General features: G+C 42.8%; 2 protein-coding genes and 1 long non-coding RNA gene across 23 annotated transcripts in view; 1 reads left to right on the forward strand and 2 right to left on the reverse strand.

Annotated features, from left to right (window-relative positions):
* MEIKIN (meiotic kinetochore factor) overlaps window positions 1-14,501 on the reverse strand; it is an 86,554-nt gene extending 72,053 nt beyond the window's left edge. For 2 of the 6 annotated variants that reach the window (XM_051844188.2, XM_051844187.2), the window contains exons 1-4: window positions 12,982-14,492; window positions 12,765-12,858; window positions 12,307-12,394; window positions 9,623-9,683 (exon numbers count right to left, since the gene is read on the reverse strand). In XM_051844188.2, the coding sequence (XP_051700148.2) occupies window positions 9,623-9,683; window positions 12,307-12,394; window positions 12,765-12,858; window positions 12,982-13,111 (373 nt within the window). In that variant the 5' untranslated portion in view covers window positions 13,112-14,492. Of the gene's footprint in view, window positions 1-9,622; window positions 9,684-12,306; window positions 12,395-12,764; window positions 12,859-12,981 lie in introns of all 6 variants that reach the window. The other 4 variants (XM_051844190.2, XM_051844189.2, XM_051844192.2 and 1 more) reach the window with 3 other exon arrangements.
* The window catches only part of LOC138850140 (uncharacterized), a 36,164-nt gene extending 17,401 nt beyond the window's left edge, over window positions 1-18,763 (forward strand). The window contains exon 3 of the long non-coding RNA XR_011389715.1: window positions 15,329-18,763. This is a non-coding gene — a long non-coding RNA (uncharacterized lncRNA). The remainder of the gene's footprint in view (window positions 1-15,328) is intronic.
* ACSL6 (acyl-CoA synthetase long chain family member 6) overlaps window positions 17,367-24,566 on the reverse strand; it is a 62,903-nt gene continuing 55,703 nt past the window's right edge. For 15 of the 16 annotated variants that reach the window (XM_070075003.1, XM_070075005.1, XM_051843293.2 and 12 more), the window contains one exon: window positions 17,367-20,919. In XM_070075003.1, the coding sequence (XP_069931104.1) occupies window positions 20,782-20,919 (138 nt within the window). In that variant the 3' untranslated portion in view covers window positions 17,367-20,781. The remainder of the gene's footprint in view (window positions 20,920-24,566) is intronic. The other variant, NM_001171343.1, reaches the window with a different exon arrangement.

Below are 24,566 nucleotides of genomic sequence, written 5' to 3' on the forward strand. Positions count from 1 at the left end.
ACTTGGATGGCAGGGACATAAGCACTGAGCCACCACCTGCTGTGTTCCAGGATGTGCACTAGCAGGGAGCTAGACTCGAAGTAGAGCACCAACTTAAACCCAAGCACTCTATCCCAAGACATGGCGTGATGGCTGTGCCACAATGCTTGCCCCAGAATAGCCTTTTGAACAAATTGTACTGGAATAAATGGATATTCATCTGCAAAAAGAAAACAAAATAAAAATGTGTACTCCTACCATCTATCACCTAAAATAATGAACTCTAAATGGATCATAGACTTAGAAGTAAATCCAAAAACTCTAAAACCTCTAGGAAACAAAAAAGAGAACATCACTGTTACATTGAGTTAGGCAACGATTTCTTTGATGAACATTAAAAGGATGATTCCTAAAACAAGTGGACTTAATCAAAACTAAAAATATTTCTGCTAAAGGGATTAAAATGAAACAATGAGCTACAAATAGGGAGAAAACATTTGGAAATGCACCAGGATCCATAATCAAAAGAACTTTGAAAACTCAATAAGAAAACTAACATCTCAAAAAGAAAATGGGCACAACAATATAACAGAGAACCTCAGAATCAGAGGTCTTGAAGTCATTCCTCTAAGACAGGACTAGAATGAAGAGCCTTCTGACACAGGACAGGTACAGAACAGAGCAGCCTTCCCTTGCTGGCCTGCACCTTCGGGCGGGCGGCCTTCTGGCCTCCACCCTGCCTCTGCTCTCCTGCTGCATGCTTGCTCCTCGCGGCACCTGGCCTGCTCTCTGCCTCGTATGGACCCAACTTAGCTTCAGACTTCTTCCTCCCCTAAATAAAGCCCTCATTTTCCTGTGCATTTCTCTCACTGAATAAAATGCTTAAAAACTTAAAACAGAAAATGCATCTTCTTTTCAGTCATTATGTACTAAACACTTTCAAACTGACAAGACAGAAGTCAACACCGACAAACAGACGGCATTGAGGGGTAAGGGGTCAAAGAGAAGCATTGCTGGAAAACCTACTACCCCGGCCTCATCTCTGCTCTTTTATTACCCACCTGAGATAACTTTCTGCCCCTTTTTGACCTCACCACAATTTTCCCCCTATTCCAATATCTGTAAAAGCTAATTCTTTCCTGTCTGGCCACCTGCTCCAGCCACTTCATCACTTAAACTCGCTGATCCAATCTTTCGTCATTCCCCACCTCCTCAGCTGTCAGGGAGGTTATCCGTCTGATCACGCTTTACGTCTCCTAGCCCCACCTCCCTAGAGTGTCCTGTTCCTGTCCTTGCTACTTTTAGTCTTCACCCTTCCCATCCATATGTTGTTAGATCTATCTTGCCTTCCTTCTCTCACTCTGAAAATTTCATGAATGTCATTCACAATAGAGCTATCCCTTCCACCAAGTCCCAGAATGCAAGCTAGGCTTAGACATAAGGAGAGCCCTACACTTATCCTCTGGGGAGCTGATGCTGTATCAGCGGGAGGTCATTGCTGGTATGAAAAATTAGAAAGGTGAGTACATTTACAAGTTAATTTTATCAAATTACACATTTTTAAAAAGCCAAATAGGGGCATCGTGGTATAGCAGGTTAAGCAAAACCAGCTCCATAAATGGGTGCTGGTTCATGTGCCGGCTGCTCCACTTCCAATCCAGCTCCCTGCTAATGGCCTAGTAAAAACAGTAGAAGATGGCCCAAGTGTTTGGGTTCCTGCCACCCATGTGGGAGACCAGCAAGAAGTTCCTAGCTCCTGGCTTTGGGCTGGTCCAGCCCCAGCCATCTGGGGAGTCAATCAGATGGAAGATCTCTGGGTGTCTCTCCCTCTCTCTGCCTTTCAAACAAATCTTTTTTAAAAAAGCCAAAGAGTTATACAAACCTTATAACAAAACTGAAGTCTCTTTCTCAAATATCACCATCATGAAATTCTCTCTAGAGACCATTACTTTCAGTCCTATTAACTGTTTCTTTTGTTAGCCACCTCCTTTATATTTCTAAATTAAATATATTTAACACTTCTATTATTATTCAAATATATTCATATTTGAGTCATGTACTTTGAGCTATATTCATCATTTTTGCTGCAAGTTTTTGTTTTTCCTTTGAGTAATTTATTACCCAATTTTAAACAATTTGAGAAACAAGAGTTCCTGTCTGCACTTCCCAGTGTCTGCATCAGCAGGGCTGGGCTGGGCCCAATACCAGCAGCTGTGAATTCAATCCAGGTCACCCATGCAGGTGGTAAGAACACAATTACTTGAGCCATCATTGCTGCTTCCCAGGGACTGCATTAGCAGGAAGCTGGAGTCAGAAGCCAGAGCCAGGACTTGAATCCAGGTATTCAGATGTGAGACAAAGGTGTCTTCATTGCTAGGCTAAATGTCTGTTCCCTATTACCTAATTTTTTAAAAGATTTATTTATTTATTTTAAAGTCAGAGTTATGGGGTCGCAGGGGGGTCTTCAATCCGCTGGTTCACTTCCCACTTGGCCGTAACAGCAGGAGCTGCAGTGATCCAAAGGCAGGAGCCAGGAACTTCTTCCGGTCTCCCACGTGGGTGCAGGGATCCAACGACTTGGGTCATCTTCCACTGCCTTCCCAGGCCACAGCAGAGAGCTGGATCGGAAATGGAGCAGCTGGGACTCGAACTGGTCCAACATGGGATGCCCGCACTGCAGGTGGCAGCCCCACCTATTACCTAATTTTGTATTAGTTTTCTAAGCACTTGTCACTGTTTCATCCTAACTTTTTACAGAACTTCAAATTTCCACACAATACTTTCAAAATCACTAGGTTATCTATCCATTTATTTTTTCTTTCCCCCTCCCCACTCCCTTCCTCCTTCCCTAGTCTAGAGGAAGTAATGATATTAGAGACCTATATTCACTTGCTCAAATTTGAGTTGATGATCCACTTAGACATGTTGCACAGGTATTTTCTTGGGATTATCCTTTACCATTATCCTAATAAATTCTTTTGCATATTTCCAGTATTGGAGCCTTTGATTTCTGGATCCTGTGATTTCTCTATTGACTTACTGTTTGTTTTTTATTGGAGCACCCCCTTCATTTCCTAAGAAAAGGTCATGGGAGACCTGTCTAAAAACTTCCTTATACTATAGCCACACTTGAGTTAACAGTTTGGCTGGGTATAGAACTCTAGGTTCTCACACTGAAGAGACTACTTCCAGTTTCCGATGTGACAGCATTTAAACTTCACTGTTCTTTGGTTTGTTCTGCCCCACCTCTAGGGTGGCAAGAAATCCCTCGTACTCCATCTTTCACTAACAGTGGTGAGCACAAACCATATGTAAGAAACCTCATTCCTGTCCCACCTTCTGACCACTGTAAAAATCCTGTCCGTCTCCTTTCCTTGCTCACAAACCAGCTTCAGTCCTCTTTGAGAGCTTTTTCTCTAGAAAGCCTCTCTTAGTGTGTGGACAACATCATCAGTCTGGACAGTCAAGTCAAACTTTGGTTGATGATTGGTCCTACTTCTACAAAATCAGTTTTCAGAAGTTAAAATTCATTTTCCTACCATATTCAACCTTCCTGAATTGCTCTTCAGAAGCCCAATGCCATCTGTATTCTAGACTGCTTATCTGGAACTAATTCTTTTTTTTCTATGGAAGACTGTTTTGTTTTGTTTTGTTTTTATTTGAGAGAGACAGAACTCCCACTGCTACTTCACTTCCCAAATGCCCAGCAGTTAGGACTGAAGCCAGGATCCAGGAACTCAGTCCAGGTCTACCACATGGGTGGCATAAATCCAGTTACTTGAGTCATCACTTGCTTCTAGAGTCTGCATTAGTGTGAAACTGGAGTCAGGAGCCAGAGCTGTGAATCAAACCTAGGCACTCTAGTGAGGGATGTGGGCATCTTAACCACTAGGCCAAACACCTGACACCTGAGTATTTTAAAAATTATACAATGTATTTTGGTGTAAGTCTTTTTCTTCTAATTTAATGGATATAATTACTTTGTACCAGGTGAACTCAGCTTTCCATGTATCTATTCATATTTTTCAGAATTTAAAACTCTTTGAATATGTATATTCTATAATTTTTAATGCTATCCAAGTTTCTGGTTCTTTGTGTTTAATAAATTCCTTTCTGTTTACTCTAATGTCTGAACTTCTATTTTTCATGTTCTATTTTTGGATTCATCTCCTAATTATTATTCTTTTTTTAAAAATATTTTATTTATTTATTTGAGAGGCAGAGTTACAGACAGTGAGAGGGAGAGACAGAGAGAAAGGTCTTCCATCCATTAATTCACTCCCCAAATGGCCGCAACGGCTGGAGCTGCGCCGACCCAAAGCCAGGAGCTAGGTGCCTCCTCCAGGTCTCCCATGTGGGTGCAGGGGCCCAAGGACTTGGGCCATTTCCTACTGCTTTCCCAGGCCACAGCAGAGAGCTGGATTGGAAGAGGAACAGATGGGACTAGAACCGGCACCCATATGGGATGCTGGCATCACAAGCGGAAGATTAACCCACTGCGCCACAGCGTCGGCCCCTAATTATTATTCTTTTTAAAATAACGACTTTTGAGATGCAACTCATATGTCATAAAACTCATCCTTTCCAAGTTTATATTTTGTTTTCTATACTCAGAGTTGTATCACCTTTTTTTAAAAAAATTTTCTCTTTAGTATTTGTTTAACTTTCTAGAATATTTCCTTTATCATTCAAGTCTATGGAATACCTTATTTCTGGTTCTATATTTTTATTCGTAATTTTTCAGATTTTTTTGTTCTCTGAACGCTTTTTTAAAAAAGTAGTCTGTAGCTATTTTATGAGCACAAGATTTTTTCACCACTCTGAGGATATTAATGAAACTATGGCTATTAGAAGATTTCTTCTGGGAAAGACATTTGGCCTAGCAGTCAATACACCAGTTAAGATGCCTGTATCCTAATACTCGGCCTCAGGGCCAGTGTCGAGGCACAGTGGGTTAAGCTGCCACCTGTGATGCCAGGAATTCAAGTCCCACCTGCTGCATTTCTGATCCAGCTCCCTGCTAATGTGCCTTGGAAGGCAGAAGATGGCCCAAGCAGTTGTGCCTCTGCCACCCACATAAAAGACCCAGATGAAGTTGCTGGCTCCTGGCTTTGGCCTGGTCCAGTCCTGACTGTTGCAGTCATTAGCAGAGTGAACCAGCAGATGGACGATCTCTTTCTCCCTCTCTGTCATTCTACCCTTACCAATAAAAAAAAAAATTTTTCCAAAGAAAATAACCGGCTTTACTTCCTGACAATGCACATCACAGAAGTTCAAATCACTGGGCCCTTGCCACCCACATGGGAGACCTGGTTTCAGTTCACAGCTCCAAGCCTCACTTTGCCCAGTCCCAGTTGTTGCGTACATTTGGGGAAGGCAATCAACTCTGTCTGGCTCCATTACTGTTTCTGTCTCCCTCTCCTTCTTTTTGTCTGCTTCTCAAATAAATACTTTTAAAATTCTAAAAATGACTTATTTTCCTTTTATTACCTGTACCCTTCAAGTATCATATTTAGTAACTACTTTTCATTTTAAATGTTTTCATCAAACACCTAGTAATTCTTAAATGTTCAAGAACGAGGTACTAAACTTGGGCTTATTCTTGAGCAGGGCTTAGGTAGAGGCAGCATTTCTCTGGGACCTTTAGACTGGAACCAAGCCATTACTGTCAGGACAAAGGTCTTCTCTAGGGTAAAGAAACTTCCAAAAGAAGAATCTTCCTACCTCTTAGTTAGGGTGTATTTGCTCGAGTGGGATAAGGGGTCCAGGCACTTTGGCACTAAGAATACAGATTTTGGCCAGCGCCGTGGCTCACTAGGCTAATCCTCCGCCTGTGGCACCAGCACCCTAGGTTCTAGTCCCGGTTGGGGTGCCGGATTCTGTCCCGGTGGCTCTTCTTACAGTCCAGCTCTCTGCTGTGGCCCGGGAAGGTAGTGGAGGATGGCCCAAGTGCTTGGGCCCTGTACCTGCATGGGAGACCGGGAGGAGGCACCTGGCTTCTGGCTTCGGATTGGCGCAGTGCACCGGCCGTAGTGGCCATTTTGGGGGGTGAACCAATGGAAAAGGAAGACCTTTCTGTCTAACTCTGTCAAAAAAAAAAAAAAATACAGACTTTCACTTAATTCCTTTTCTTCTTCTTGACCCTCACTGCTGGTTTTCAGTGCAGCACACCTGCCCTGAACACAAGCAGGAGTCTGAGTGCAGTCCCTCCACTTCAGTGTTTCCATACTGCCAGAGGGTAGCTGCCTGATCATACGGTATTGGGATGGAGATCAAGGCATATACCTGCTACTTTTACATATTTCTAAAATTCTTATTTTTAACACTACACCCATTCCTTCTGGAATATGTGGTGCTTCAGATTCCTAAAATGCAGCCTAAGCCAGTTTGCTTCTTGGTTTATCATTACTGTAGAAACCTAGCTTTCAGCTTTTCTACTTTCTTTCTTTATGTTAGGTCAATTAGAAATCATTCATCCACTTCCCAGGTTCCAAGATTTTACTGATTATCTCTTATCAGATAGGGTATCTTGTCTCTCTCTCTGCCTGTGGCTTCACATCCTTTTTATGCTTTTATTGGTATTTTAATGGGATTTCAGAAAGGAGAAAAATGTATATATTCAATCTTCCATATTAAATATTAAAGCTTGTATTACTTTTTCAACGTGTTAAAATGTTACTTTAGAAGATATTTCTTATTATGGTTAAAAGGTTTATTTTTCTCCAGAGTAGAAGACCCATTTGAAACTGTATTTTGGGGGGGCCAGTGCTGTGGCATAGCAGGTAAACTCACCGCCTGCAGTGCCAGCATCCCATATGGGTGCTGGTCCGAGTCCTGGCTGCTCCACTTCCGATCCAGCTCCCTGCTATGGCCTGGGAAAGCAGCAGATGGCACAAGTCCTTGGGCCCCTGCATCCAAGTGGGAGACTTGGAAGAAGCTCCTGGCTCCTGGCTTCAGATCGGTGCAGCTCCAGTCATTGCAGCCAATTGGGGAGTGAACCAGCGGATGGAAGACCTCTCTCTCTCTCTGCCTCTCCTTCTCTCTCTGTGTAACTCTTTCAAATACATACATAAATTTTTAAAAAAATAAAAAAGATACTGTACTGTACTCCAAGCAGGGGGAAGGAAGATAAAAGATCAGGCTAATTCCCAAAGGCTTTAAAGTCAAGAGAAGGAGAGAAGCCAAAACAATTACACTGCAGTTTCCAGTCCTATGGAAGAAGTATACAGAATGCCACTGAACTACCACGATAGAACAAATCATTTAGAAAAAGAGATGACAGAAGAGGCTCCCCAGCAGAAATGGCTTCTGATTTTCTTTTTGAAGAACAAGCAAAGAAGGGAGAGGAAAGAATAAGAGCATTGCTTGAGCACCTTCTAACTTCTTTTGCAGTTTATTTTCAAAAACATTCCTCTAGTCTATTTTCTGGCTCACTAATTCAATGTTCAGCTGAATTCATTCTATGAGGTTCATTTTTTAAAAAAATTGAGTCTTGAAAAAAATTTTTTTTATTTAAAGAGACAACAGGGAGAGCTGAAATCACTGGCTCACTCCTCAGATGCCACAATGGTCCCTGGCTAGGGTTAAAACTGGGAGCCAGTTATGTAATCCTGGTCCCCAACATGAGTGGCAGGAACCCAATTATTTGAGCCACTACTACTACCTCTCAAGGTCTGCATTAGCAGGAAGCTGGAGTCAGGAGGAAAACCCAGGCACTCTGATATGGGATGTGACTTTCCCAACTGCCAAATGCCTGCCCCTAACTTGTTATTTTTAGTTTGCAGGGAGTATAACTATTTTTTACAGCAAACTGTTTATTATGTATTCAATGATTTCTTATTTCTAAAGAGATAAAGTTTTTCCCATTTCCTCAGATGTTAGTTGTGTTTCTTGCATTTGCTGCCTCTTTTCCGTGGCATTGGTTCTCTTCAAACATTGGGCTGATCAAATGTTTGCCTTAGCCATATCCCTCTTTGAGAATGACGGCACGAAAGTGAGTATAAATTCTGCAGCAACAACGTGCCTCTAGAGTTTGGAAAAGTGAAAGGCATTCTGGACTCTAGTGTTCTGGGTGGTGATGTCCTCCACTTACTGGGTATGGTGGGTTCCTTACAGGAATGCCCTGTGTGACTAGGGGCTCCACTGAAAGTCTCCTGAATCAGAACCTCCACTTCAAAAGAGCCATACTGTATGCTCTTCCTGCAGCTAAGCAGCTTAACAATTGACAGCTTTGACTTTTTTCTCCCTTTGCTATCCTTGTGACAATCTGGAGTTACCTGAGATTCTTCCTCTGCTTCTCAATCCAACCCCAGTAATGACCCTTCGTAGTCAATCCCCACATTATTTGGGAGTGGCTTTACCAAGGCAGCAAGCATTAGTAGTTGCCAGTGTTTCCAATTTAAGGAGAAACGGACCAGGTATTTCAAATGTAGTTCTTAATCCACCACTTTGACAAGTCCTCAAGACTCCTTCTATCACAGTTCTTTAGACTTATTGCTCACGCATTTAGGATCTCTCTAAAGCTACTTACTTTTACCTGTGTTGTGATTTTTCTATGCTCTCAGTACACTTAATCACTCTGATCTCATCTGCTTTTAAGGAGTCCTCTGTATTTCTGGAGTGCTGATGGCACCTTTTTTGTTTTCAAAAATGACTTCAATTATACCAACAGTGGATGGCTCACAAATTTCTATTTCTAGTCCTCCACATCAACTGCCCATCTAACAATGCTACTTAGATTTTTTTAAAGGCACTTATCATTTAATATATTAAAAATTGAATTCATTATCTTTCCTTCAAACAAGATGTTTTTTTCAGTGAATGAAACCATCTGGTATCCGGTTTTGCAAATCAAAGACAGAAGTCATCTTGGATACTTTTCAGCTCCTTGATTCTTCATTTACCAAATTCTATCAACTGCACTGCCTAAAACAGCCATGAGATCTGCTTTCTCCTTTCCATTTCTAATGTAAGCTTTCTAGTACAAAGTGCCATTCTTTCTCCCCTAAACTACTATCTCCTAACTGGTCTACTTGCCTCCACTCCTGCTTCTTTCCAGTCTTGTGTCCACACTACCACTAAAGTGAGCTTATCATTCCTTATTTAAAAGACTTCAACGGCTTTCTGCTGCTCCAAAGATAAACATCAGTATCTCTGACATGAACTACAAGGCTGCAAAGACCCAACTGGCCGCCCAATCTTGTATCACAATCACAATTCTTCCCATGCTCTGTACTCTGATCGTGCTGATCTTTTAGTTCTCAGAACCACAGTGCTCAGTCTCGTATCAGGGGCTTTGCAATGTTGTTCCCTCGGCCTGGATTTTCCTTTACTTGTCTGTTTGCATAGTTAATTTCCAAAGTCCTTCAGATCTCAATTGTCAATCCCTCTTCCTCTTGGAAGTCTTCCCTACTCTGAGTAAAATAAATTACATTCAAGTTAATATCTCTTTTGTAGCAGTTACCACAACTCTAATTTCACTCTGGTGTGTGCCTGAAGGCTTTGAAGACAAAGCTTAGGCCACAGTCAGGAGCATTCACGTTGACTAGAGGAGAGCACCCTACCCACCGAGTTGGGAACACAGGGGCGGACACAAATGGATGTAAGATAGAAAGCTGACAGAGTTCACATCTGACAGTCTTACCTGACATTAGTTCACTACTTGATGAACTACTATCAACCTGGAGGTCATCAGTTAGTGACTCCTATGTGGAAGAATTAAAGATATGGAACAAATTATGAAATTGAACATTTTTATATCACATTGATTACTTTGAAAATGAAAAGTTAATGTCCACTTTGATTATTGAGTTCATACTTATTAGATTTTTTCAGTTTATTGATTACACATGTAAAGTGACAATATTAAATGTAACAAGAAATACTAAGATATGATACTATGGTTATATCTAGGAAATCAAAAATACATCAGTCAAATAACTTCTGAGGGATACACTAGCATACAAAATATATGGGAAAATATTCTTCTGATCTCCTAGGAAGAACATTTTACCTCCAAAAATAAGGGGAAACAGACAAATCAAAAGAAAAGCTTTCTACTTCTAAAATACTAAAAATAATATTAAAGACAAATATAAGTAAAAACATTTATTAAATATATGCACTGTTATCTCCAATATATAATAAATAGGCATTTCATAAAAAAGAAATACAAATGGCCAATAACTTGAGGGTAAAAAGCAGTGAATTCCCTAGCCTCAAAGAAATGAAAAACAAAACAACATGCTACTTTTCATCTATCAAATATGAATATATGTACCTGGTTTCATGTGAGATGGTGCTAATTTGCCAACATGAACCAAAAAACTGTGAACCTGATCAACCTTTGACCCACTGCAAAATATTTATCTTAGGATAACAATTTGAGGTACAGATGCACACAAAAAAATTCCTTCCATAACATGAAGTCTATCAATATCTACAACAGCAAAACTGGAGTAACAATATGAAACTCTCAATCTCAGAATAGCTTTACATAGTATGTCTATCTATAAGACAAAACATTATGAAAACTCCAGAGGTGCCCGGTGCTGTGCTGAAGCAGGTAAAGCCACCACCTGCAGTGCTGGCATCCCCTGTGGGTTCCAGTTTGAGTCCCAGCTGCTCTGCTTCTGATCCAGCTCTCTGCTATGGTCCAGGAAAGCAGTGGAAAATGGCCCAAATGCTTGGGCCCCTGCACCTGTGTGGGAGACCCAAAAGAAGCTCCTGGCTCTTGGCTTTGGATTGGCCCACCTGGAAGTGAACCAGCAGATGCAAGACCTCTCTCTTTGTCTCTCTCTCTGTCTCTCTATAACTCTGCCTTTCAAATAAAAATAAATCTTAAAAAAAAACCAAAAATAGCATTTTTGAAGAATAACAATAAGAAAATACACAAGAAGAACATTTTTGAATTATTTTAAAAGATAAATACATTTTGGGCCAGCGCCGCGGCTCACTAGGCTAATCCTCCGCCTAGCGGCGCCGGCACACCAGGTTCTAGTCCCGGTCGGGGCGCCGGATTCTGTCCCGGTTGCCCCTCTTCCAGGCCAGCTCTCTGCTGTGGCCAGGGAGTGCAGTGGAGGATGGCCCAGGTGCTTGGGCCCTGCACCCCATGGGAGACCAGGATAAGCACCTGGCTCCTGGCTCCTGCCATCGGATCAGCGCGGTGCGCCGGCCGCAGCGCACCGGCCGCGGCGGCCATTGGAGGGTGAACCAACGGCAAAGGAAGACCTTTCTCTGTCTCTCTCTCTCACTGTCCACTCTGCCTGTCAAAAAAAAAAAAAAAAAAGATAAATACATTTTTAAAGGCAACAAAAAGAAATATATAAAAATGTGAAAAATTTTTTAATTACTTGTTTTTTGTAGCGTATAAGACATCTACAAAGAACACTTTACACTGTGAAGCATGGGGTAAACGTCTCTTTAAAAGTGCTTTGTGTTGAAACTGCCCTACTTCAAAAACGTATTACTGAGGAGTGCAAGTTAAAAATCCGGAACTTGACTATCAACTGTATTGCTAACCTCAGACGAGCCCTAAGTTTTAAAATCTGAGTCTCCCCAAGTTACTATCGTGCAGCTTTAAAGTATTTCACAGAGGCCAGCGCCGCGGCTCACTAGGCTAATTCTCCGCCTGCAGCGCCGGCACATCGGGTTCCTGTCCCGGTTGCCCCTCTTCCAAGCCAGCTCTCTGCTGTGGCCAGGGAGTGCAGTGGAGGATGGCCCAAGTGCTTGGGCCCTGCACCTGCATGGGAGACCAGGAGAAGCACCTGGCTTCTGGCTTTGGATCAGCGCGGTGCGCCGACCACAGCGGCCATTGGAGGGTGAACCAACGATAAAGGAAGACCTTTCTCTCTGTCTCTCTCTCTCTCTCACTGTGCACTCTGCCTGTCAAAAAAAAAATTTCACAGAATCCTTATTCTAAATACAGAACATCAAGAAGTTATATAATATTCCGATGAATGAAGACTGGAATGCTCTGTAATGTACTGAACGGTTCATAATGAAGCATAGTTTTAGTTAACAGAAAAATCAAATGGAAAACATAAAAATGGCTTTAAAACGTTAAAGTAGTACCAAAAATAATTCCTTACTAAGGAATATTTTCTTTCACCCAGGAAATCAGCTAATAATCTACATTTCTGTAACACTTGTCAAAGGAAAATCCACCTGAGTCAGAAATTCAAGTCCTGTCATTTATCAGTGCTTATAGAAATACTAGCACGCTATGTAATTTCTCTCGCACAAAGGCCCTGTAATCCTGTCTTTCACACGTGAAGTGCTTGTCTCCTTATGAAGAATAACCAAGAACCACAGGAATGACATACATACACCCAACGCAGCAGTCTTCGCCGCCTGTGTCTGCTCACGAGGACTGTCTTCTTGCAGGCTTTGCTCTCCTGTAACTCTTAGCTGAGCGCTAACAAATAAACACCACAGTTAATGCGCACCACATGGACTCGGCTCCGCACATCTCTGTTCATGCTATTCAGGACCTCAAAGTCTCTTCAGGGACATCTTTAGGAAGAAAGGACCAGAGTGGATGAACGACACCAATACCCAAATCCTGGCACGAATACCGTCCTGGGGGGGGAGGGTGGGTTAGTGCACTTGATTTTTAGGTAACTTGGCAACAAGTCCAATTTCTAGTCTAGGGGCTGAGAGGCGTGAAATGGGGGTGTGTCACTCATTCTCTTCACTGACTGTTAGAACAAGAGGCTAACAGAAGATAAGGGCTTGGGGTTTTCTAAGGAGGCCAGGCCATGGGGCTGTGAACCCCGCCTACGCACCTGGGTAGCCCAGAGCCACTGCCTCCACGCGGGCTCCCCTCTGCTTTCTCCGCTATCTTCTGCAAACCGCGCAGTTTGCCTTTACCCTTCCGGCCTGAGGAGGACGGCAGGTGTCAGCCCGCCCACCGGCCTCGGAGCTCCCCGGGGCCAGGGGCCCAGACCTCCCGCCCGCCCCCTGCTCGGGTCCCTCCCCGCAAGGCAGCTCGGCGGGGCTTACGGCAGGCCAACCCTGGGCCAGGACCTGGCGGGGCCTCCGTCTTCGCCGGGGCGCCCAGGTCCGGCGTCGGGGTTACGTTGAGCCTCTGGCCTGCCCGCTTCTTGCGCGTGTAGACCCGCAGGGGCCACATTGCCACCCCCACTCCACTCCCAAGCCTTGAAAGCCTCTGGGCCTTGACAGCCTGTCTCGTCTCCTTCTTGAGGAATGAGCTACGTCAGAGAGAGTCAGCGTCCAGACGCGTCCGGCGGAGCAGCCTGACCAGAACCACGCGAGGAAAAGCATTAACTTCGGGACTACGGCCCTCGGCCGCGCTCCCGCCTTTTTATCCCCCGTAGTGGATTCTGGGAAGACGGAGGAACGCGGCAGCGACTGCGCCCCCTGGCGGCACTGGGAGGTGGGCACAGGTACCCTTGACTGCTGAACGCACGCCTGGAGGTCCCAGTCCGGAAAGTCACTGCTTTGCTTTTCGTTTCCTCATTATTGGGATGGGACCAGCTTCTGCTATCCATGCTGCCCGCTGTGGCTCTCCTCATCAGCACCGCGGAAGGAGGCCTTGGTGGTGGTTTGAGTCTCTGGGCACAGGGAGGGAGTGTAACTGGGGGTCATGCAGGAGGGTACCCACCTGAGGAGTCAGCTTCAGCTCTGGGCCCCCCAGATTACTGGGTGGCTATGGTACTTGAGGGCCTAACCAAGCCTTGGAAGATGCTGGGCTCAGGAGGCGTCTCCTCAAGTGCAAGCAGAGTCCATTAGCCTGCACATCTGGGGTATACTTGGGGTCAAAGCAGAGGATGCCACAGGGGCTTCCCTCCTAGTGCCTGGGACTCAACTCTGGGTCTACCAGTTGGAGAGACACAGAAATGACCTCCGCTTCTCTCCACATACCCAGGTTGAACCATTCTGGATGCTTCTGATAGACATAGCACACACAGAACAATACATAACCATCCTCTTGTTCTAAAAAATGGCAACATTTCAGTTAAAAATTGTACAGTTATGAAAAACTCAAAAGATAATAATGTGTGTGGATGTGTGCATCCACAATAATGTCATGGAGTTTTTTTACTTAAAATGTGCTCATAAAAACATGACTATGATTTAATACATAATCATCAAAGTCTGACTTTGTAATGAGCAGAGGGTAGGCATTCATCCATGGTTAGGTATACTAGTACCCTGAGTCAGAGTCAATGGTTATTGAGCTCCTTACTCTCGTGTTTGGCCCTGTGGTGGATGCTGGAGATAACAAAGGTGAACCAGAAAAACCAGCCAAGGAACTCATGGTGTTGCTGTCTAAGGCAATCTCCTATTTCCACTTGCAGATTTCTTTAGTCACATTTATAATGTGCTGCCTGGCAGTCTCCAGTTTACTCTCCCACTGTGGGGGCTGTTCTGAAAAAAACTTGGAGTTCTTAAATGACCTCTGAGAGGTCTGGACCTTGAGATGCCTTAATCCCAGAAGTGAAAGAAATAATGAAAAAATGAGAACAGGTTAAACCAAAAGCTGACCTGCTCTAGGGGTCCTATTCCCTAAAAGTCTATCGCACTACATACTGAACTATATTCCCGAAATGTCATCAAGTAAAGATTTATGGGGTTAATACAGAGGACTTCCAAACTGGAAATAAACTTGGAATGATTTATTTAGCCAAAACTATCCTTAAAAATGATCTAATGGGGGCCAGCGCTGTGGCAAAGTGGATAAAGCCACCATCTTCGGTCCTGGCATCCCATATGGTTGCCAGTTTGAGCCCCAGCTGCCCCACTTCTGATCCAGCTCCCTGCTAATGCACCTGGGAAAGCAGCAGCAGATGGTCCAAGTTCTTGAGCCACTGAACCCACGTGAGAGACCCAGAACAAGCACCTGGCTCCTGACTTTGGACCAGCAGAGCTCTGGCCATTATGGCCATTTGGGGGGTTAACTGGTGGGTGGAAGATTTCTCTCTCCCTCTCTCATCTCTAACTGTTCCTTTCAAATAAATAAATAAATCTTTTTTAAAAAATTAACAAACAGGGCTGGCACTGTGGCATAGTGGGTAAAGTCACCGCCTGCCATGCTGGCATCCCATACTGGTTTGAATCCTGGCTGCTCCACTTTCAATTCAGCTCCCTACTAATGCACCTGGGAAAATAGTGGAGTGTAGCCCAATTGCTTGGGCCCCTACACACAAGTCAGAGACCTGGATGCAGCTCCTGGCTCTGGCTTGCCCAGCCCTGGCCATCTGGCCACTTGGGGAGGATCTCTGTCTCTGTCTCTGTCTCTGTCTCTCTCTCTCCCTCTCTGTAACTCTATCAAATAAATAAATTAAACCTGTAATTGAAATGATCCGGTTGCCTCTTCCTTTTGCAGTTGAGGAAACCACAGTCCAGGGAAGCTCATGAAGATGGTCAGCTAGCACAGGTGGCATGGCTCTCTAGCATGGGGCTAGTGTGCTGGTCATTCCTATCCCTCCTGGCACAGGCCTGGGAAAGAGGTAAGGGGTGCAAGGTGAGGCATTTAAAACCCTTGGTAGCAGGGCTGGCACAGTGGGTTAACGCCCTGGCCTGAAGTGCCAGCATCTCATATGGGCACCGGTTCAAGTCCCATCTGCTCCTCTTCCAATTCAGCTCTCTGCTATGGCCTGGGAAGGCAGTGGAGGATGTCCCAGGTCCTTGGGCCCCTGCAACCACATGGGAGACCTAGAAGAAGCTTCTGGCTCCTGGCCTCAGATCGGCACAACTGGGGAGTGAAACAGCAGATGGAAGACCTCTCTCTCTCTCTCTCTCTCTGCCTTTCCTTCTATGTGTAACTCTGACTTTCAAGTAAATAAATAAATCTTAAAAAAAAAAAAAACAACCTTGGTAGCAAGGGGAGAAGGGACTAGACAGACTCGGGCTGTTTTAAACTTCACCCTGAGTCTGCCTGTAAAAGGGGAAGGAAATGTGCCCCTACAAAACAGTGAGGAAGGACAGAGACTTCTCAGTGTAATCATCTGTCTTCCCCCACTCCATCCTCAAACATACAAACAGCAGGGCACATATTTAGTGTTGTGCATAAAACCAAACTTCTTCCATCTCCTGGCTGCTGTACTGTTCCCACACCTATACCCAGAACTCTGCCATCAGGGTTTCAGTTCAACATATGATGGGTTTGACTGGGTTCCCAATAATCATTTTCTATGGAAAACCAAATCACAGATTGCAAAGAGATTTCTGAAGGAAACTTTTTGGAAAACAACCATTTTGTGAATTTTGGACTCCCTGAAACGCAAAGGAAACCTTTCTGGATTACATTTTCCTCTGGGTAACCACCGAACAACTGTGTTTAAACCAGCTGAAAACCAGCGGTTGCTGTTGTTCAGTTGATAAAAGCGGGATAAATCATAGCAATGAATGAATGTACTTTCACATACTGTCATTTTAATGCTATGCAACATACAAAAAAGGACTAAATGCATTTCCTTACAACAGATATTTCTTGAGCATCTACTATGGACCAAATCTGCAGCAAGGCTTAGAGCTCAAACAACTCAGTCTTAAGGAGGGTAGGACAGAGTGACCACCAACCAATCCACCACACGGGAAGCTTCTCAGAGGACACACTGGAAGCTGAGTTTTATGAGATGAATGGAGTAGTCTGACAGGCAGGTCAAGGGAAAGGGTATTCTGGGAAAGGGGACTGTGAAGGCATTAGGACACAGAAAAGCATAATTTTAGCCAACTACAAACGTATTTGGTATCACTGGTGCCAAGGCTCCCTGGGGAAGAGCAGAAGAGTGTGCTGTACCAGGGAGCCTCAACTTTATCCTGGAAGCTATGGGGAGCCATTGAAGGAATATTGAACAGGAAGTGGCATGACTCGATTTTTAATTTAGAAAAATTTCCCTGAGTTGTGGATGTTGCGATTTGAATCAGCTGGGTATAGACATGAAAACTACTTAGGAAAGCACTGTAATACTCCAGACGAGAGATGAAGGTGGCCCCAAATGACACTATTACCTGAGAGGCAGAAGAGTGAGGGACAGCAAATGCATGATGGCAGAATGTGCATAACTTAAGACATGGAAGAATGCACCATTTTCACAGACTGTACCTAAAAAATCTGCATAGGACTAAAAGACATTATGGAAATGCTGTTTTAAAGGCTACCATGATGGAGAATTTCCTTAATTATTAAAAGAATTAAAGTGATTTAAATCCAAGACACATGTAGTGATGGCCAAGAGTTCAGCAGGGTCCCTTTGGAGTCTGGGGAACCCCAGAGCAGACGGAGAGGCCAGGATAGAGATGCAGATCGACAAAATGGCTCTACACCAAGTTTGCTGCGAGTACTACAGTTGATGATTACCAAACATACTGACATCACAGGATGCTATATAAATGTATAAAATAGTAATTATAAGCAACTCTGAGAAATGAAAAATCTTTATTTTTTACAAAAGTTTTCATAAATGCATTCTGTATTTGATATGCATGCTATTATAACAAAGCAACTGAAAATATAATTACAGTTATCTTTATGCATATTTAAAAATTAATATTTTACTCCCCTCAAGTTTTCAAAAATTGAAAGAATAAGCAGTTCTTCAAAAAAATATCCATTTCCCCCCATGCAATCATTGCAGTGATTTAACAAGGAAAATTAAAATAATCAGGCAAATGAATGTTTAAAAGCTACTGTTACTTCATGTACACTGTTTCTGTTTGGGACCAGGTTTAGGAATGCTTGTATCTCAAGTATTTGTCTGTTGCCTCAGCATTACAGCCATTAATGTGTTCTAATTTGTGTTTTGAATTTGGGGTTCAGTCCTCACTTGCATGCTAATCCCATTCTTACTGCAGTTAATTGTAGATTCACAGAAAAGACCAAGTAGCATAGTTAAGAGAAAAGTCAAGCTACTAGGATTCTTTTTCTTTTCATGTAAAGGGTTCCTTGAAAATAAAGATTGGCAAGAAAATATAGCCAACTCATACTTTGCCAGCTTTATATGTGATCATTCATTCTTTTTTTTCCTGAGATTTTTAGCAAGTTGGCAAGTAGACTGTTTTCATGCAAAAACACTTTCCCATTCTTTACATTCATTTTATAGTATCACATTTGTGCTTTATTATGCATCTGGAAAATAAAAATTCATTTTCTTTACCATGGAAAATTTAAAGATTATTGGTTCTTCGATGATTTATATAGTCAAATTAAGTGTTTTCCACTTGACAAAATATTACCTGATTATAAAAATCTCAATGCACAGTTCTACTTTTTTTCTCTCATGCTTGTAGTCTTACCAAAATTTAGAACAAAAGAATGACTTGCTTATGTGAGGGACACACAATATGTTTAATCCTTGGACATTTGAGTTTGTGAATTACTAATATGTGGTATATATTTCAGTGGGAGGTCACAATAAAGACTATTTATGGCAAAGGAAAAAATATTTGGTGTGTATTCATTTTATAATACACACAAAATGATTTGTTTATAAAATTGAGAATTATTTACATATTTGAATGAGAAATGAGTACAAAAGTCAAACATTTAAGAACATATTTATAACTAAGGGACTGATTCTCTGTTAAACCTCTAGATTTATTAAGATCCAATGTCAAATAGCTTTTTCTATATTTGTTAGAAATACAAACTTTTTCCTCCCCCCAAAAAAGCTGGGAAATCTGAAGCAAGGATTTTTTCCACTGATATATACTGTTTCGTTTCTCCTTAATTACAAAATTACGTGGAGTTAAATGTAGGAATAGACATAATATATTTAGGGTTCACTGTTCACTTTTCTCAGCACATCTGCACCAACCCACTCATTTGGCCCAAATGTGATGATTTCCATTTGGATCAGGAAGTCTGGTGGAAATATATTATCTTTTAAGTGAGAAAAAGAAAAAATTTAAGTTACACATGATCAATCATATCTAACTACTATGAGGTATAAACAGACTCAAAAAAATAAGTTTTAAAATAATGGCTTATGTTACTGTTCAAAATTCTTTTGGAATCAAAGCCAACTATGAAATTGTAGTCAAGGGGAAGGACAATGGGAAATAGCATTTTCTTTTCCCCCTGAATGTCCAATTCAGGCAATGATGTTCACTTTTAACTAGTGAAATACATATTAAACCTAAAAAAATTAATGCTACTCAGATGGGACCTGGGACCTTTTAAATACCTGTTTATTCAGAAATGCCTTTAAAACTTAATGTGTATAGAACTAGATCGCTTATTACAATGTCAAATCTGTAAGTGTAAGCAGTGGGTCTTTAGAGAGAATATACCCAAGGAGTATGTAAAAGGTTAAGTACATCAAATGAGCTGTAGTCTACTTTTGACAAGAATAAAATCTGTGTACTCACTGATGCGATATAGCCAACAGAACCGTGTGCTACTGCAGTGTTTAAAAAAGTGTTTATGTACAGTTGGCTGTGAACAGTGAATACATATATCTTAAATTAACACAAAAATTGCATATAAATTGTTAATATACTCTCACAGTCCTGTCCCTACAGAAGAAAAACACTTTCCCAGGTACTATGCTTTTTTCAGATGCACAGTTCATAGCTTGCAAATTAGTTGTTGTCAATGATATCAGGGCTTTCATTGTATAAATTTATTAGCATCCATGTACAGGGTGTATCTAAATGCATGGTGCAAGAAAGGAGGTTTTTGTGGTTGAATTTAGGAGCATTTAAAGATTTTGAGCACAGCATTAAGCCATCAGCAGATATTTCTCTATTACGAATCTATAGTTTTCCAGGGCCATTTTGAAGAGATTCTTCAAAATTATACTGTTGAAAAAATTATTTTCTTGGAAAAATAACATCCCCTCCTCCTCACATCTTGCCTTGATACTCTTAATGAAAGAAGATGAAATTGTTCAGAATCATAGCCATTCTGGGTTTCCCAGGCCTGGCATGGACATATTGGGAAGGGAAGGTAGGAAGGCCCCAGCGAGAAACAGAGGTACACTGACTCTGCCCACCCTGAGAAAGAACTATGAGCTTCTTCTCCCAAGTCCTCCCATTCAAAGAAGGGTGCAGCCACTGCCGAGTCCACAGACACCTTTTAGAATTCATTATGGTTAGAAGTCCATGAGCATGTGCATGGTATCCTTGGCTACTTTTACATTACTTTTTTTTCTAGGTAGTTCCTGAATGCCTTTTAATGAAGTTAATAAATGACAAAATGCATTGAAAAGTCTTCGTAAGTTCTTATATAACATTTGCCTTAAGAATATCTGGATTTGCATTTTTCATGAATAAAACTAAAAATCAGATAAAAAATCATTCACATCAATAGGAATTATCTTTGAAGACTGACGTTTTGCAGAATGATTGATCACATTTTATCATAATTCTGTTTGCCTAGTTTTAGTTCTCAAGTTTGATTTAGCTGTGATTTTGACAATCAGTGACTGAATGAGGTAGTCCACATTGCCTAGCTATTTGCTGTATCTGGTTTCTATTCCACAAATAATTAAGTACAATATATCAGTTATGTTTTTGCTTTATGTTTAATAGGAGTTCCGTGAACATAGAATATATTACTTTTAGTGGTACACAGTTCTTGAGAAAATGTCTTGATTTACACATTGCCATTTGTGATATTTTTAGCAGCTTGCTACAATATCGTTTTAATAAAAAATAAAGTGTACTCAGTGATGATAGAGAAAATATTGTTAAAGATCTCTTGGAACAGGTAGAGGCTCAGTCATAAAATCAGGTTCTTAATCATTTTCAGCTGTGTCATTTTCGTGTTCCTTTCAAGAATAACTATAATATTGCTACACAGTCCATTATACTGAGAAGAACTTTCCTTGAACTTCACACGGAGATTGAGTAAAGCTCTTCTATTTGCTTTTTGAAGTACTCCCTCAGCTCGGGTCTCTTAGCCTTTAGTGTTGGTGTCAGCAGGCCATTTTGAACTGAGAACATGTCAGAATGGATGTGAATGGCTTTAACCTAAAAACCAAATGCAGAACACAGCTTTAATAAGAATAAAACACAGCATTTATAGCACACGTGATAAAAGTAAACAAGCATACGAAGGTAGATATATTCATTCACACACAGACACTATGCTAAGTCAAAAATATGTGAACATTTCAGCCCACATCTCATATCCAAAGGTCACCTTTTTTCCTTTCTACTCAGTCAGTTAGCAGCCAACAGAAATGAAGTGGTGCTTCCTCTGGGCCAGACACTGAGGACACAGAGGAATCCTTTGCTCCTGCTCTCCAGAGAGCCCAACGGAAGCCAGGAGAGCATTTGGACAGACACAAGGCCATCACTAGCACGTGGGGCCAAAGGGCAAGGGCACGGGCTCGGTCAGGGGAGGGGAGAGGGAGGAGCAATCACCCCCCATCCTGGCAGGTGAGTGTTAAAAGAATAAGTAGTAGTTAACCAGCAAAGGGGGAAAGGAAGAAGGAGAAGGCCATTACCAGCAGAGACAACCTCAAGAACAAAGCTAAGGGGGTGGGACCTCAAGTTTTACTTTGGAAATGGCAGGAAGGTTCTGGAGGTTCCTACACAGGCCGGTGTTAGGGTTGGATAAATGGAAAGACCACTCTGAAGAGAGGCGGGAAGACAGTTTCTGAGCAGTTATGAAGCAGAGCAAGGCATCTGAAGGATGTGGCCAATTCACAGCACAGCGGGAAGGGATTAGTGACAAAGGCAGGGAAGCTGTTCTGAACAGCGGGCAGATAAAGTGGCAAGATGGAGTAGAGAGGGAGACGGCCTCACAGACTTGCAGGATTCTGCTTTCCATGGCTACTCGGAGACAGTGGTGCCTTTCATAAGAGAGCCATAAAGCCTTGGGAGGAAATGTTGACTCCTAGCTTTTAAAAATGTCCGCCACGCATTGTATCAAATCTATTGGTGGGCCGTGGAGGGATGAGACTCGCTTGTCACATTGCCTATTTGCATGAGGCCACTTCATACAAAGTCTCTTTGCAACATTAAATGGGGACCAAAGAAAACAGTGACCTGGGAGAGCCCAGACAGCTCTTCCCCTTCCGGGCTCCAACAGAAAGGATCAGTGTCAGTTCTCTAAGAAGTTCATAGTCTGGGCTTGGGCTTAACCCTGGAGTAATACTATCTCCAATAAGAACTAACAACTAGGACCAAATTCAAAGACTTTGTTGAGATAATACACCACAGCAGGATTGTGAATCAGTGTAATAGGGACTTTTAAATGCATCCAAAGCAGATGCATTAAATACAAATATACAACCCCTTCTGATATTTATTGAGCAACCACTGTGTCAAGTACTGTGGTAGGCAGCAGAGATGCAAAGAGGAACCTGCCCACAAAGAACCTACAGGCAAATGAGAGATGCTGTGGTATGATGGCTACAGAGACAAGGGGAGACAGTGCTTCCTGTGGCAGGCAGTCAGTTACTTACCCATCACCCACTTCCTACTTGCATGCTAACAGGACCCTAATTTGGTTTAGAGCCAAATGGTCCACATCAATCATGACAACCCTGCCCCCATCACTGCCCCCTCCCCGCAGCTGTGGGTTTGCCATGAGATCCATTTCTGGTTAGGGAGAAGGGGAGGTTTTTGCTTTCCTAACAGAAGACCCAAACACAGCTCTCTCCACTCATCTCCCTTTTCTTTCCTTGGACAGTGAGTGCCCAAGCTGCAGCAGTTTTGTTGTGACAAGGGGCTGCTAAGCCAGCACACTGAGAATATGGATCAGAAACATAGGAGCCTAGGTTGTTGAAGACCTGCACCTACCTTGACCCACCTATCTTTTGACTTCTTATGCAAGCATAGCAGGGAATCCAACCCAATGTGTTTCAGACACTGAGTCAGGTTCCTGTTAGAACTAAATGCATTTTTATATACCACCAAACTTTGGTTTGGGCAGGACTCAGTGAAAAGAGTGGCCTGAGTTGAAGTTGTTAAGTAGTCTTTATTTTTACTTTTTAAAAATATTTATTTATTTATTTGAAAGGCAGAATTATAGAGAGGCAGAGGCAGAGAGAGAGGTCTTTCATTCATTGGTTCATTCCCCAAACGGCCACAAAACAGCCAGAGCTATGCCGATCCGAAGCCAGGAGCCAGGAGATTCTTCCATGTCTCCCACAGGGGTGCAGGGGCCCAAGGACTTGGGCCATCTTCTACTGCTTTCCTAGACCATAGCAGAGAGCTGGACAGGAAGTGGAGCAGCCAGGACTCAAACTGGTGCCATATGGGATGCCAGCACTGAGACAGCGGCTTTACCCACTATGCCACAGTGCCGGCCCCTATTAGGTAGTCTTTAGACAGATAAACACAGCAAGGGAGAAGGGTATTGCTATGTGAACTGAGGAGAGGGGGTTGCTCAGGAAAAGGTAAGATGTGCCAAAGTGGGACTGGTATTGTGGCACAGTGGGTTAAGCCAGCACTTGTGACATCCTATAGGAACACAAATTTGAGTCCAAGTTGCTCCACTTCTGATCCAGCTCCCTGCTAATGCACATGGGAAAGCAGCAGGAGATGGCCCAAGTCCTCGGGCCCCTGTACCCGTGGGAGACCTGGATGGAGTTCCAGGCTCCTGGATTCAAAGTGGCCCAGCCTCAACCGTAGTAATCAGTTGGGAAATGAACCAGAGGATAGATGATTCTCTCTATCTCCCTTTCTCTCTCCTCCACCTCCATCTCTCTCTTGCTCTGCCTTTCAAATAAATAAATAAATAAATCTTTTTAATAAAAAGTGCCAAAGCATATGTGGGACAGTAACATTGTAGGCTGAAGCATGTGGAACAAAAGAGATGGGGCTGGAGACACAGGCTGTGGCTAAGACATAAAGAATCGATAAGCCTACAGAGAGTTTAGACGTGAATCTTTAAATGGTTTTTAATGCAGTGAGAAAGAACCGTATGGCTCTTTGGAAGGATTACTGGTTAAGAAGGGAGTGAAGAGGAGCATGGGTAGAAGCCTGAAAATCAACAGAAGAACTGGGTACTGACTGTGGCAATGAAGACAGCTGTGGGGATGGAAACGGACCTTGTGGGTAGTAAGGACAGCACGCAGCAACTGGTGTGGGTAAGAGGTAAGGAAAGTTAGATAATTATGGGTCTAGGTTTCTGCTTGGGCACTATAAAAATGTCCAAGACTGGAGGAGGAGCAGAGAACTTTCTGGGAGGTGGGAAGATCAGGCCGTTCACCCAGAGTGTGAAATACTTCTGAGACACCTGAGTGGTCTTTGGACCTTGGATAAATTAGTTTGGAGGGTAGAGGAGCAACCTGTTCTTGAGACAAAGGAAGAGCCATGTGTGTAGTAGAAAGGAACCAGAATGTGCCTTATAAAGTCAGCAGAGGGGCTGGCCGCTTCACTTCCCATCCAGCTCCCTGCTAATGTGCCTGGGAAAGCAGCGGAAGATGGCCCCAAGTACTTGGGCCCCTGCACTGAGGTGGGAGATCCAGAAGCAGCTCTGGGCTTCTGCCTTCAGCCTTGCTTAGCCCCAGCCATTGCAGCCATGTAGGGAGCGAACCAGCAGATGGAAGATCTCTGTCTCTCCTCCTCTATCTGTAACTCTGCCTTTCAAATAAATAAAAAATAAATCTTGGAAAATAAAAGGTCGGGGGCCAGCGCTGTGGTGCAGTAGGTTAATCCTCTGC

Source organism: Oryctolagus cuniculus, chromosome 6, assembly GCF_964237555.1.
Source record: "Oryctolagus cuniculus chromosome 6, mOryCun1.1, whole genome shotgun sequence".
Classification (NCBI taxonomy): domain Eukaryota; kingdom Metazoa; phylum Chordata; class Mammalia; order Lagomorpha; family Leporidae; genus Oryctolagus; species Oryctolagus cuniculus.